The sequence below is a fragment of the Anas platyrhynchos genome, chromosome 24 (assembly GCF_047663525.1).
Source record: "Anas platyrhynchos isolate ZD024472 breed Pekin duck chromosome 24, IASCAAS_PekinDuck_T2T, whole genome shotgun sequence".
NCBI lineage: Eukaryota > Metazoa > Chordata > Aves > Anseriformes > Anatidae > Anas > Anas platyrhynchos.
In genome coordinates, this window is record NC_092610.1 from 387847 (window position 1) to 402683 (window position 14837).

General features: G+C 38.0%; 1 protein-coding gene across 1 annotated transcript in view; it reads right to left on the minus strand.

Moving 5' to 3' along the window:
* Positions 1–1061: 1061 nt before the first annotated feature.
* The window catches only part of CLIC4 (chloride intracellular channel 4), a 29410-nt gene continuing 15634 nt past the window's right edge, over positions 1062–14837 (minus strand). The window contains exons 2-6 of the mRNA XM_038167203.2: positions 14723–14832; positions 9107–9232; positions 7682–7788; positions 6153–6334; positions 1062–5340 (exon numbers count right to left, since the gene is read on the minus strand). Of these exons, the coding sequence (XP_038023131.1) occupies positions 5176–5340; positions 6153–6334; positions 7682–7788; positions 9107–9232; positions 14723–14832 (690 nt within the window). The 3' untranslated portion in view covers positions 1062–5175. The remainder of the gene's footprint in view (positions 5341–6152; positions 6335–7681; positions 7789–9106; positions 9233–14722; positions 14833–14837) is intronic.

A 14837-nucleotide genomic window follows, 5' to 3' on the forward strand; every position in this document is an offset into this window, starting at 1 on the left:
CCCTTTCTGTACGCTCTTCACACAAAGAGCACGTTACCTTGCTTTACAGTCCGCACGACTGCATTTTGTGGAACTATGTGACCAAAATGAAACAAGGTAACTGGAAATCTCATTGCAAAACCCAGCTCTGATCACAGACCTCCTGGTCAGTAAAATAATACAGGGATACAAGCATGTAATCCTACCCAGGGTTTAATTGCTGGATTTCCTACTCCTTCAAGCACAGCCATTGCTTTCCTGCACACGCTCGAACCCAGATGATAGCATCCCAGATTACAGGCTCCAGGAACGTCTTCTGGATTCCACACATTTCCTTTCAAAAACAAAATGAGACCCAAGATGCACCTCAAACACTCACAAGACAGACAAGAGATTGACATGATAACGCTTAGGAAGTTTTCTTCAAAACTTCCACTAGCAGCTGGTGGTCTCTGCCCTGGAGACCTAATACCTACTTACACTCAGATTAAAAGCAGGGGTGTATGGTGTTTACCACAACTAGTTTAGACATACTTACAAGCTAAAGACAGTGAGGAACCAGGGCTGAAACTCAGAATAAGAGCACCAAAATCCACAATCCAAGATTTCTGTAAAGATGTGAATTCAGTCTTGACTCTCGAAATGCCTAGTTTTAGTGGATTATTTGGGTGTAAACAAGTTTAAATATATATATATTTTTGGATGTATTTTTAATCAAATTTTCCAGTTTAACTTTGAGTATCTAGTGTTCTGGAGAAAAACAAGCTATCAAAATTTATATTCTTAAGTGTTTATACTTAAGAATGTGGAAACCTGAAAGGGGGATCAGAGGGGAACACAAACCTTTCCAAAGCTTCTGTAGGAGAATTTAATGTTTTTCAACTTGTTCTGTTCCTTTGTTACGGGGCATTACAGCTAGTAATAACGTAAAAAACAGCATGTATTCTGCCTTAAGTAAAAACAGAAGGCCAAAAATCGAGAGTATAATTAACTATAAACTTATCCTGAAGTTTAGCACACCACATTCATGTCGTAGCTTACACATACAGGAACTTAGTCTTCAAAAACAATAGAAAATCTGCTCGGTAGTGAAAATATAATTTTATTTTTAACAATAGCTGCCAGCAGTATACTGGTATATCTGTAAAAGACGTTCAAGAGAGTGAAAGACATAAGCAAACTACAATAAATTGTATCAACTCTTCAAGTATTTCTGCAAACAATGCTCCAATTCTTGATATCTTGTCTTGGGAGTCTCTATATCCTATTCTGCTCCACTCTTCTCCCATCCTCACACCTCCTCCCTCCAGAAACAAAATGTAATAGTGGCACAGGTTCTGAGGCAGATTACATATTTTTCACTTGGAATAAAGCTTTCTTCTGAAGATATTAATTGGACGTGTTCAGATAGTATTCTGAGTGGCAAAGAGTAAAAAAAAAGTTGACTGTACTTAGCCACTTTTTGTTCTACATTAAGATAGGCATCAGTGGGTTTGGCTCAGGCATCTTCAATTTATTCATGTCTGTGTTCCTTTGATATGAAATGCTAATTTGCTACTTTAGCATAAAAACTTGATTACATCTCTCTTCTTATCATGGAACTGCACGCAACTCTCAATCAGTTTAGACATGCCCATTGCGGAAAAAACACCAATTTTATGGGAAAATGCAAACGTACAAGCTACATGGCTGTGACTGTCAATGAGGGACATTTACAGAGACCAGCAGTGAACAGTAAATGGATAGGAAAGTTTTGGAGTGCATGAAACTGTTTCAGAAGTTCGCATGCCTCTTGTTCAACAGGCAGCTGGGTACACATTAGGAATCTCTTCAAGCAGTAAAGCTTTGTTAAGAAAAAAAATCATGCACAGTCTATAATCTGGTCTCCCACACAAAACCAGGGTGAAGATGATGGATTTTCCCTTTATGTTCAGGAAACAGAAGTCACCTGTTTTAATGGAAAATTAAGAATATTTCAGCTTGAGAATAGAGCAAGTTATTCAGCATGCTAATACATGCAACCAACTTGCAAACTGGAATGCCTACTTGAAAGGGTAACTGCTGTTTTTAAATTGTAGAAGGGGCTAGAAGCATCATTTTAAATTTAAACAGGGGGTAGATTAATTGCTGTTTGATGAAATTAAAAATGCATTTAAAGATCAGATTGTAAACAAGTTGACAGAAGTCAAGAATTTACATAGTTATGAAAGGGCTTTTTTAATTAATGTGGGGCTGGTGATTGGGGCCAGATGAAAGTGCTCTACCCACACCAGACGCTAAGGCTTTTACACACCACCCTAGCTATACTGTGCTGCTCCGAAAAGATCACCTACAAAGGTGAAAGCAGCTCACCCTCCATTAGATTCCTGGACTCTGCTGAAGCCAGCAAGAGGCTGGCCAGCTTCTGCCACAACACAACAAAGCTGTGCAATAGGAAGCCAGAAAGTAACCGATTCCTTTCACGTTGGACAGTTAACAGCTATCATATGGTAATCGCCTTAGAAATTACTAACCTGGCCCTCATTTGAATTACACCTATAAGGGAAAAGCTCTAACACTCAACACTACATTGTACTGAGATAAAAAATACATTACTTACAGCAAGAGCTTCAACTTTGTTTACAAGCTTTCAGACACAATCATTAAAATATTTAATGCTGAATATAATGTATTACAAGTGTTTGAAGATTGCCTAAAAAGTAGAGAGAATATATTACCTACACAAGACAACATGTCTGGTGTTTCAACAAGTTAAGTATTTGTGTGCATTGATATGCAGGCAGCACACACACTAGAGAACTGCATGAAAGCATTTTCATGTTCATATGCACAGAGTTGCCTGGTGTATTGAAGCGTGCACACGACGGCTAATTTGCTTTCATAAAGAGCAAGGCCTGATTACTACAACCTCAGACAGCTTCTAAGGGCCATCATGATATAGGTTCTAAAGCAGGGTTAAAAATTTAACAAAACTATGCCCACAATTACATTGCTTCCTATACTGTTTTTAAAGGTTAACTACAGGATGGCAAGGAGCACCAAAATAATGAAGGCTTTTTTTCTTCTTTTTTCTTTTTTTTTTTTTAAACCTCTATATATCATTAAAAAAAAAAAAAAAAACTTTTCTCTAACAAAAGAACATGTCATTCCTTTTTCTAGATGCCACGTATCAAAGACTGAACCCCTACAAAGGATTAGTATGGCTGAGAAACTTTATTCAGGATGAGAATGTGACGTTAGAATACAGTAATTATTAAAAGGCTACAATTAATTCTTCCTAACCAGGTCACCCTGCAGAACTCACTTTCTGTGCCTCAACACTCCTGTAGTAAGTTATAATAGGGTCTAGATGTATCTATGGTTGTCTTAGAAAGACATGTAACAGGATTGTTAATTGCCTTTATATTGCAATTCTAGTTCTAGGAAGGCAAGACAAGGCACCACAAGCCATGTATACAAATACAGATCTTTTACTCTAATTTTTCTATGTCAAGCTAACATCATGGGTATATAAAGTAGCAAAAGCAGGATGCTTAGAAAAGTCAGGCTGGTTTTCATAAAACCAGTGCTTACCAAAAAAAATAGTGTATAAAAGTGTTTATGTGAGCATTTTTATGTTATTGCATAATGTTAAATATTCCAAGAACAACCTAACAGGAATAGCACTTTCCAGCTTCTAAAATCAGTTAAATATAAAAGTATCTTTACAAAAAAAATAGGTATAAGTCTAGCTTTCTTTGGAGTTGTTTATGATGGCCTTTTAAAAAATAACCTAGCAATTTATTTCATGCATCAAAATTTCTTAAACAAGAAAACTATTCACCTGGTTTAGAAATATTTGAAAATTGATTTTAAAAAAATGCAGTGCTATTCCTCAGTGTTGCTGTAAAAAGATTATGTATAGTAGTGCAATGATTACGATTATGCAAAGTTGCAATCCAGGTACACAGACAAGCAATCAGGATAAATTCAATGTACGGACTCATTTCCACGCACCATTTCTTTACAAGAGAAATTAATAAGTTTCCTTTCAAAAAAGAAAAAGGAATACTATAATTTAAGGCAAATGTTATCTTTAAAGGTCACTTTAGCTTTCTTCAGGAAAAAAAAATAGCTTAAGAAAGTTCCCAGAAAGTTACAACTTTAACGGCTGTCAGTGTTCAGTTTTATATCACTAATCATTGCACTGCTATTCACCATATACAGTAGCTACCTATCAACTATGACACTAATGTTTACATGTTTTGTTTACGACAAAGATTTAAGTAAATATCACCAGAAAGACCTATACAAAATAAAGGCTCTTAACTACCAAAAAGAAAGCCACTTGCAATTTTTAAGGTGAACAGATGGCAAGCATCCAATTCTTTTGGTTTCATGATGTTAAAGGGCATCCTGACAGTTATTCGCTGCAACTCAGAACTTGGGGCAAGTGTAAGCTGATGTGTTTTTTTTTTTGTTTGTTTGGTTGGTTTTGTTTTTTTTAAATCTCAAACTCTTGAAGACATAACTAAATGCTAGCTCTGAACTGCGAGCTTCTGGCTATAGTGCACAAGCCTAGATTCAAACTTCCTGATGTTCGAGGTCATTCAAATCCAAATTTCACATCTGAGTCCATTCTCAGCCATCATTGTGATTGCAAATCCAAGAGAAATGTGTGTGTGTGTGTTGTTTTTTGTTTTTAAAAAGCCAAATATTCCACACATGGCTTTTCTGGGTAAGTTCCCTTCTATATGCAAAGAGGATAGACGAACAGGTACAGGTCAATGTGTTGTAGATACGACAACTGTGTATAAATCTTCTGGAAAAGCAATAAATTCCAAAATACATAAATATTCCTGGTACCATATAGCAAGACAGTATCCTAGACCATTTCATAGACAGGGATCAAATGTTTGCAAAGAAAAGTAGCAGGGGCAAGGTAACTCTTCATGCTAAAGAATCTAGAGTTATCCCAGTGCAACATTAACATAACTGAGTTAATGATATTCAGACTTGCTATGAAAAGAGGTAAGGAAAAACGAGGCTATAATTAAGTCTGCAAACTTTAGGTAATTACTGTACCTGGTCTATCCACCATTAACTTTGAATAACTGCAAGTTCATGCAAAAAAAATGCTATCTTATATGAAAAGAGCAGTCTGTTAGAAGCATTGTTACGGAATATGTAAGAAGTCATCTCTTTTGCAAGTGTTGTTTACTTAGTGAGTCTCTTGGCTACATCACTGTAAGCTATTTCAATTTCTTTGTCTCCAGGACAGGTATTGGTGAATTCATCCCTGCTATAAGCATTTGTCAGGTATCTCCAAATCCCTGTCATTTCCTTGGGAATCTCGAAGTTGCGATATTTTTTGGCCACCACCTAGAACAACAACAACAACAAAAAAAGATAAATGTATACATTTCAGCATAAACAACTTTTCCATCCCTCATCACTCTCTTGCTATGTTACCCTTCCAACATGCTCAGAGTCACTTCTCAATTCTGTAGAACCTGCCCCTCTGGGATATGCCTGGACCTGGCAGCATACTGCCTCACGTAGTCTTTAATTTGTCCTCTCCAAAGTAAATACTTCCGCATCCAGGCAAAAGCTTAATCTGTGGCTCCATCTGCAGTACAAAACTGACAAAAATCATTGGAGTGAGTGAAAAGAAGCCAACCCATGACTACACAGGCACATCTTCACTCCCACAGTTTTCCTGTGCTACTTCCTCCTTTCTACACCTCTGAACTGCCTTTTTTTTTTTTTTTTCTTTTACCTCCTGCATCGAGGTATTTACACTATTACTGTTAGAGCAGTTTTCTCTACCTGTATAAGAAGAGGACATGCACTTCAACATTACCTGGTCACACGACATTCGATTTCCTTCTTCTACCTCATTCGTTTACATATTGCAACTTCCTCCTGTGACCATATCGGTCAGCACAGTAAAACAGGATTTAGCTTGTCCCATTGTATCATCTACTACCTGACTTGTCTATTGGTTTACACCTTCATAGAATTCAGCTGCTCTACTCCTAAAGCCTTTGTGAACAGTACCTTCACGTACTGTTAATATTGCAGTTAAATTTACATGGGAGCATGGTTGAAATGAGTTGCACTCCAGAATGTCCTAGGACTATAAGCATTTTTTTTTTCCTTAATTGTCATGTAACTACATACAAGTCATTTACCTTGACAATGTGTAGTTTGGGTAGCAGGTTGCAGTCTGCTAGTGTCATCTCATTGCCATCCAAAAACTTGCGAGTAGAAATTGTAATATCTTCCATGCTATTCTCATCTATTTCATCAGGAAGAGGAGAGTTCAGATACTCATCCAGTTTCTGGAGGGTTTTCAAGAGGCCACGTTCTAAGGCTATTGAAGAAGGAATAGCTTTAAGAACAAAAAGAAAGCCAAACCACAGCAAGCAAATTTCAAAGCAAATTAACATTTAGGATATTGATACTGGTACCAGACCTGAAATACAAAATCCACATCACCGTGGTACCCAGAAGAGATTATGCAATAAAGGATTTCTAATCCTTGCACAATTTTGGTGACAACACCTCTGCTGGAACTGCAACTGCAGTCACTTGAAACACTAGTAACAATGAAACAGAACAAGAATCTCTTAAATATCACGCTGATACAGGTTATCTCAAAGTTAGTTTATATACAAGCTTGCACTAATTTGAAGCACTGTAAGACTATTCACAAATGTTTATTTTTGGATTAAAAAGTGGCTTATGTCAGTTTCTTAAGACTCTTCCTAACTGGCTTAAATTGTAGTTAGAATTAAGTTAAGCTACATAATCTGTTTAATGTCACATGCTCAGCTAAGAGGCAGAACTAAGCATGCAGACTACCCAGGTTTTTGAAACACAGCAGCAGAGGGCAGCATAACCCATAAAAACAAAAAATATTTCTCATTAAGAGTATTTGCAAATATTTTGGAGCTCTCTGACTGAAATAGAGCAGAAAGGCATTCTGATTCCCTGAATGAAGTTTTCCCCTCAAACTACATTGACCAGAAAATATTTGTACTGAATGACTTTAAGTCCTAATTGCACATTCTTTAACTCTTATTAACCTCGCACCTTCCATCTTCTATGTTCTCTCCACATGGAAGTGTCTTAATTCTTCACAGAAACTAACATAAACTAAGCTCAATTCATCAGTGTGAATAGGAGCACTCAGTCACAGAAAGGTCAAATATCAAGTGTGCAGTAAGGCCTCATCAACTGGACTGGAACTCGGTCACTGAGGCATGTTACAAAGTCTGCATGGAATTCGGTTCTGGACGTTAAAATCATTACTATTTAGTTCAAGACTTTTGAATGGCTGTTGCAGAGAGAAATTTCAGTGTTAGGGACTTGTACAACACATGCACACCCTATTAAAATATCCTGCTTGTAAGAAAAGTGGACGGAATGGTTCTTTTTAAAACAAGCTTTAAGAGACTTGAAGGGGTGCAAGAATGGAGTGAAGTCCTTCTCTCATCCAATCTCCTCTGCCATACCTAGAAGGACATGCTTAGTATAAGGGTCTAAGAGGAGACACAGAAGCATGTAATGAGCTTTAAAATTCTTCATGTTTCCATCCTTTCCCAGTCTTACCGGGAAATAAACCATTTTATCTTGAAGAGTGAGACCCTTCACATAGCTCTGAACAACACAAGAATATAATAATGCAAGTATGGCTATCAGCCCTCCAGTGACATACCTTCATTAGCCTCTGGTCTAGAATTTTTTATAAATGCAGAAAACTTGGCAAATATATCCATTCCAGCAGTGTTTGATTCTGGGTGCTTTGGAGAAAGTTTTAGGTACCTAAGAAGTAAAAAGAAGTAGATCTACAGCACATTCAGCAGAATGACGACCATCATACATTAACTAGCACAAAATGACTTTTTTTTTTTTTTAATATTCTGTATCACATACATTTACCAATTTATCCGTTTTCAGATTTATGTGGAGAACTTGCTTCTTATGTGTATTATCACACACTTCTATTTAAGTTCAAGATTTTTAACTCCAACTTACCAGAGGAAAAACAAAGCACATTTCTGCCTTCTGATTCAAACATTTGCTTTAAGCAGTGTTTGAAACAGACAATAGCAACAAGAACAAGTTCCTTTATTCTAGCATAGCTGTGTTGCCAACAGGGCAGATCAAACAGGTAGAAAATGAAATATGCTCTTGCCCATTTTCTGTTCGCAGGAGATTTTTTTTCCCAAGTTATTATCAGTTGTCCCAGAAAATCATGTACCCCAAACCTTTCAACAAAAAAGTAAAGTCCTGCCAAGCTTTAAAGACAGAACAGTTCATTCTGCTAAAGACAGTGTCTGCATTTTGCCACTGTCTCCCAGTTCAGGTAGAAGAAAGCAAACAGTTGAGAGAAACCTCAAACACGTTTCCCATGTTTGTGCTGTTTTATTTAATTATCTCAAAAAGCATTCAGTATTTTCAACTACACTTCCCAAATAGTAAATACTCTATCTCCAGGTTTCATCATCATGCCCCATATGAAGGAATTTTTACAAAAATATTTCCAATTTGCTTTTAGCAATCATTTCTGTACAATTACCAACTGTCAATCTGCTTATAAAAAGCTGGAAAGAAAAATTAAAAAAAATAGTATTAAATACAAAAGTTCACTGATATTCCTGGTGAGAACAAGAAAATTAAGAGTTTTTAGAAGCTTACATAACACCTTGCTTCTAGAAGAATGACTGCCCTTACAAGCCTCCAAAAGGAGGTGACATCTTAAAAATCAGTTTCTACCATGGTTCATTACTGAGTCAGGGCTACGTTTTGTATAACAGGCTCATCTTAATTTACATTATTTGGACACATCATCAGAATGGCCTGCCATAGTCATCAAAAGGAAAAGTCATTTAGTCTGAAAAAACGCAGGTGACAGGAAGGGTGACAGGACTAAGAAAGGACAATTTTAAAATAAGTAAATGTCTTTTAATATAAAAGATGGAAGAGCTGGAGGGACGAAAGGTATGACAAACAAGAGCTCCAAGCTATTATTGAAATCTAAACTGCAGTTTACTGATGCTGAAGAACTTATTGTTTCAGTGCAGAAAACCCCTGAGAACACTCCATCTAATCTAAGGTGAGAAATCATTTTAAAACTTACTTTGGTGGAGCCAAAACGTCTTCCAGGAACTCTTCAATCTTATTCACATCTGTTTTCACCTCACCATTATAAGTTATGAAGGGCGGATGAGTGCCTGGAGCCAAATTTTGAAGGTCTGCTGGTTTTCTAGGGTGAAATACAAACAAATGCAAAGGTAAGCTTGGGACACACATTACCCTATCTTTCAATGATAGGGTCTCAAAAGCAGTGTGTGAGGTTTCCCAGTCCTTGGCAATTCAGAAAATATATCACCAGTTTTCTTAAAAAGTTTAAAACTTAATTAATATTTTCTTTAACAATTAAAGTGCTTAAAAACTACTGCTTTCTCCTACCTTCTGGTTACCTACTTTTCCTCAAGTCAGTTGTATAATGTTGAATAGTGTGGCTGGGATTAGGTCGTATGTGCTATTACCACCCCCCAATACTTACACGCTCCTTCCCAGCGTATGCAGTACAGAGTTTATACAGAGTGTAATCTGCTATCAGTGATAATCCTCCCCCATTACACGTGGCTTCTCTGGAAATAAGCAATGCAGGAAGAGCACTACATATAAGCCATCTACTTGTACCCACTCTCCAACTCTAGACAAGGTGAGGTGCTTAAGAACCATGTTTAAAAATGACACCTGCAGCTTCCTCCAGTGGAAAAAAAAATACAAATAATATCAGCACACTTAGACAAGGGGAGGAGAAGCCATGACGTTACCGTAACAAAACCCAAGAGAAAAGCAGAATCACGCTTAAAATACTTAAGACATTTCCATGCAAGTCAGTTTTGGTGATACCTCTTGCTATTGGAAGACTGACTCCAGCTCCTTTTATACCAATTCTTACCAAGCTAAGCCAGTCAAATGCAATTTGCTCTTCTCTCTAATGGGCCTTGATGTTGTAGTGATGAGTGACAGGCATTACTTCAGGGGTCTGTATGGCAGCTGCACATACACACCTAACTACTCGTTCACCCCTAAATGCCTAACTCACTCTGTAATGTAAAGCTCTCACATAGGCCTTAGCAGCAGGTCTACATGCAAAGCTGGAGTCAATTCGGCAATGTGATGTGGATTCATTAGAAGCTGTAGAATCCAAAACAGACTAAAACGCTGCACTTTTTCTCCCGGTAAACCATTTTATTGTTGTTTAGTCCCATGATAACTGCAGCAATCTCAGTGTAGGCAGAAATACAGTTACGGTACCGCTCGGCACAACAGCGGCAGCACCTCCCTCTGATGAAGCTACTGACTGCAGCTCAGAAGACTATCAGAAGAACAAATACTGAATGCTCGAAGAACCTTTTCACATTTTAAAGGGCAGCATGCAATTCCTAGCTCCTCAGACCACCCCTGTGTACTAATATCTGACAGTGGAGGCACAAGGGTGCACCTACATTTTTGGCAAGTTAACCAGAGCACCCGCTAGATGACGACTACCACCTCTTGGTAATGTGCTGGACAAGGAACAACAAACGATACCCAAATCCAGCAGAAAGTTTGCCAAGACAAAGTTACCCCTTCGTTACTGTTTGAACAAATCCAAGCTGGAGCATCACCCTTGACCTGGTCTGTACTTCGCACAGTGCGGCCGTGACTCTGGAGCCGGACCTGCTGCGTACTGGAAAGCCTCCAGACCACACAGGGCAGGGAAACCAGCCCACCACAGCCACAGCCAGCCTGGTCGGCATGGGAAAGCTTCCAGGGACAGCACTCAAACTGTCCACACACACAGGTACAAGCCTGTCCTGTGGAAACCTACCTTCCACATCCTTACAAGATTTGGATTCCCTGCCAGGACTTCGTGTCCTGCCCACTGCCAAACCTTTGAAGCAGGGGAAACAGCAGTAGCACATAGTGCCAAACAGCACTCGGGACGGCTATCAGCACTTGGCTGAACATGTAAAACCTGCATGAGACAATGGATTTTCATACTTAAGAAAATTAACTTCCCTGCTTTTAGCCAGGTGACAAAAGTCAGATGTTAATACAAGAATTTAACCATTTTCAATCAATTGTTAAGCTTCCAAGAAGTTCCTTCTCACTATGAGTTGTCATTGCCCTCTCACTGTTAGGGCTTAAAGTCTGTCACAGGCTAATGCTCCAACCTTAGCTTAACACTTCATTTAAATACAGCTTTGTAACCCACAACAATTATAGGAAGTCATTGTGGCTCACTTCCAGTTTTGCATCTTGCCTAGATAACATTCCTCAAAAGGAACGTAACTTTAAAAACTGACACGGGCAAGACCTCCAGATTTGTACTAATGCAATCAAAGGAAAGATTGAATTTCAGAAGCAGACTAGTCTAATGAACTAAACAAAGAAGTTTTCTGGAGAATCAGAGTGCATCTCAAGGATACCAGAACATCTCATTGACCCCTCCTGCCACTCCAGTCGAACCATCTGCATCTTTCAAAGACAGCAGAGATTAACATACCACAGCCAAAGCCTAGACATTAATACTGGCTTCGACTTCCAGTTTGCTGCTCTTGCCAGTAGACATTAAACAAACCCTGGCTAACCACATACAAGCCACAGCTTCTCGAGCACCCTAAGTACACGGGAATATCCTTAAAAGGTTGTGAGCACAACTTCCCTTGAAGAACACCATTAAGATACATAGCGAAGTTTATTTCAGATATGAAATTGGGCAGTTTAAAGCAATTCCAGGATAGTTAGTACCTGCCCCAAAGCATGCTGAGGTATTTGGAGGTAGGACCACATACTTAAGTATCTGCCTATCACTAGCTAATTAAATGGGCAAACTCTTTAACATCAGAGCTCAGTTACAGAATAGCTACAAACATCTTGTGGCTTTGCCACAAGCCAGAATAACAATCAGTGTTTCGGTGATTTCTTGAAGATCAGACAAAAGCCATCCCCCAAATTTAATATGCTCTACTGTGATGTGCAATTTAGACAAGTATTCAAACGAGTGTCTGAAGAGTTAACTTGAAAAAAAAAAAGCAAGGAAAAAAAACAACACAGGAAACACATCTCCAGTTCCTAAGCTGCTGAAGTTGCATTCACCTCTGAGCAGTCTTTAATATTTACTAAACTATTTAATTGTTGTCTGTCAACATAATTGTAAAACTACACAATCAAGATGTTTAAAATAGGATTTCAAAACTTAACTGAATGCAACCTGGCCCTGAGTGTTGTGACAAGCCCAACAATGTCCTGTGACTGGTTTACGTACTGTAACTGCTCTAGTCACCAGAACAAGTCAGATCTCTGAGCTCTGAAATGCTGCTTCTGCAAAGAGGAAGAATGAAGTCTCTGTCTGGCTGAACAGAAGCAAGAAATGCATTATTTCTTTGAAAGAGCTGTGCTTCCCTCTTCATTTGCCTATGTGCATGTTTTGTCCTAATAGTAGAGCTGAGGACTGCAAAACTCTTGTTAGCACAGTACGATGTTCAGTGCAAGCATGGAAGGGAAAAATACATGCCATAAAGTCAATCAGAACAGACTCATTTCTTCCTGTGTCCCAAAGTATTAACTTGTGAACTTTTGTATCCAATCCTGACCTTTTAAGCCTCGCAAACAGAGCTTGTCTAACTGCTGAACAGAAATTACACTGAGCCTGAAACATGCTTTGCAAGTAAACCTGCTTTCTTGGCTAGTAAAATAAATGCAAATGATAAACCATTACTACTCAGGATCTTGAAAAAGTTTGTGTGTTTCCTATAACAGGAGGGAGGGGGAAAAAGAAGAGAATAATTGGCTCGAACAATGAAGTTGTTGAATCAGTTTCCTGTGAAATATTAGAAGTACAAGGGCAAAAACTAGCACCTATAATCGTTCTGGTAATGCTAACGTGGTAAAAATACCATCATAAAACATTTCCACTTGAGCAGTTTGCTGAACTTCACGTTCTGCAAGCTACACTAGACTACAACAAGATATTAGACAATTCAGAACATTGTTTTGCTTGTTTTTCTCCTGAAGCTTTATTCAAAGCCTATAAGGAATCAAGTTTGCATCATCATCTATTCAAATCTGAATTAGCTTCAATGGTCCTTATTTTCCTTCACCAGTATGCAAGGAAAAATAGAGTTCATTTGACCTATTCTTGTGCTTTTTTTTTTTTTTTTTTTTTTTTTTGGAATTTTGGACTCATTTTGTGTTTTCCCCTTCCCAACATAAAAAAGAAAACCTGAAAGAAAGCTCTCTTGTGTAAGAGAGAATTGTAAAGGACAATTTTAAACATCTGCAAGCAATTTTAATTCTAAACATTAGTTTTACATCCCATCATGCCCCCATCCAATCAACTCAAAGATGCCAAACAAACCCAAATAAAGCCAATTCAATAGGGATCTTTGGCATTTTAATGATATTTCTCAGACTAGTTCAGCAGTACTAATGCTTCAAAGTACAAAATGGTTCTTTTAACCTTTTTATAATTTTTCCCCAGATGACTGCAAAAGGTTAAGTAACGCCATCATTAAAAGTAAAGCAGGTCCAAAACCTATAAACAACACACAAGCACAAGCTCTGCTCCTGAGGTTTCCACAAACCACATGCAGTGCTACACAGAAGATATGATATATTTGGTTTGTGTGTGCTGGCAGCAGTGTTTGCAGTAATACCCCACATCAGCCAGAGAAAATCTTAAAGCTGCTACAAATGCAAACAATTGACAAAAGCTGCTTTTTACCCATTTGAGGGGTCTGCCTCAGTCCTACTGCACATAGAAATATTTAACACTCGCTGCCACTTCAATGCTGGCAACTGAGAATTAGGTAACACTGGTATACTAAAAAGCAGTATTGTCAATCAAAATAGAGGGGGCCACCATAGGATGTGTTATTTCTTGAAGAAAAAGCGAAACAAGTCACCTCCTTGGAAAAAAAAAAAAGTTAAAAGTGGAGAGGTTAATCCTAGGAAAGTTTACAGATTTTACACTTGATTTGTTGGAGAATGCTGTGTATTTCTATTGGCTTTATTTCTGAAAATAAGATTTGCAAGCACTAGCAGCCTCTCCTCTCTCCAGAGAGTTCAGTCACTAACATCACGTTAGTGCTCTGAAAGCATTACTTCACATCAAAAACAAATACAAGGCCTCTGCTGAATATAGCAGTACCGCTTCTAAAACCTTAGGAAATCAAGATTCCTGGATTCACATCTCATCCTTCTCAACCACTACTTCAAAGATAGTGAAGTTATAGTTTAGGTGACATGCAGCACTGTGACGTTTATTCTTACGCATAAGAAGAAATACTACCTTAAAATCTTTAAAGAGAGGAATAGGCTGCATCTTATTTGTGACAGTTATCCAATATTCATTGCAGATTTGATCTAAGATTTGTTGATCCAAAATACTCACCTGGCAGTTTCTACTTGTGGGGTCTCAGTGTGAAGTTAGTAAGATTCAGTATTCAGTTATAAGAATCTTCACGTCAGTTTTTAGTTTTACATAAGAGCATCGTTTATCAAATCCAACAGAATTTATTGGACCAATTCTTTTTGATTACAACTGCTTATAACATTTAAATTAAGGCTGTTGCTTAGTATCTGAGGACTTTTTTACATTTTGGAAAATAAGGCGTGAGATTTAGAAGTTGCTGACAAATATTTGTTCTGCCAGCTGTACTGTTGCTTTTCAGATAAACCAAATATTTCTTACCTCTTCAGGTCAACTGTTGTGACACTAAACACCACTCCCTTCAGCCAAAGTATCATGAACAGCCTCTGAGAAAAAGGACAGTTTCCTATGCTTTCACCATCGCTGCCAGCCTGCA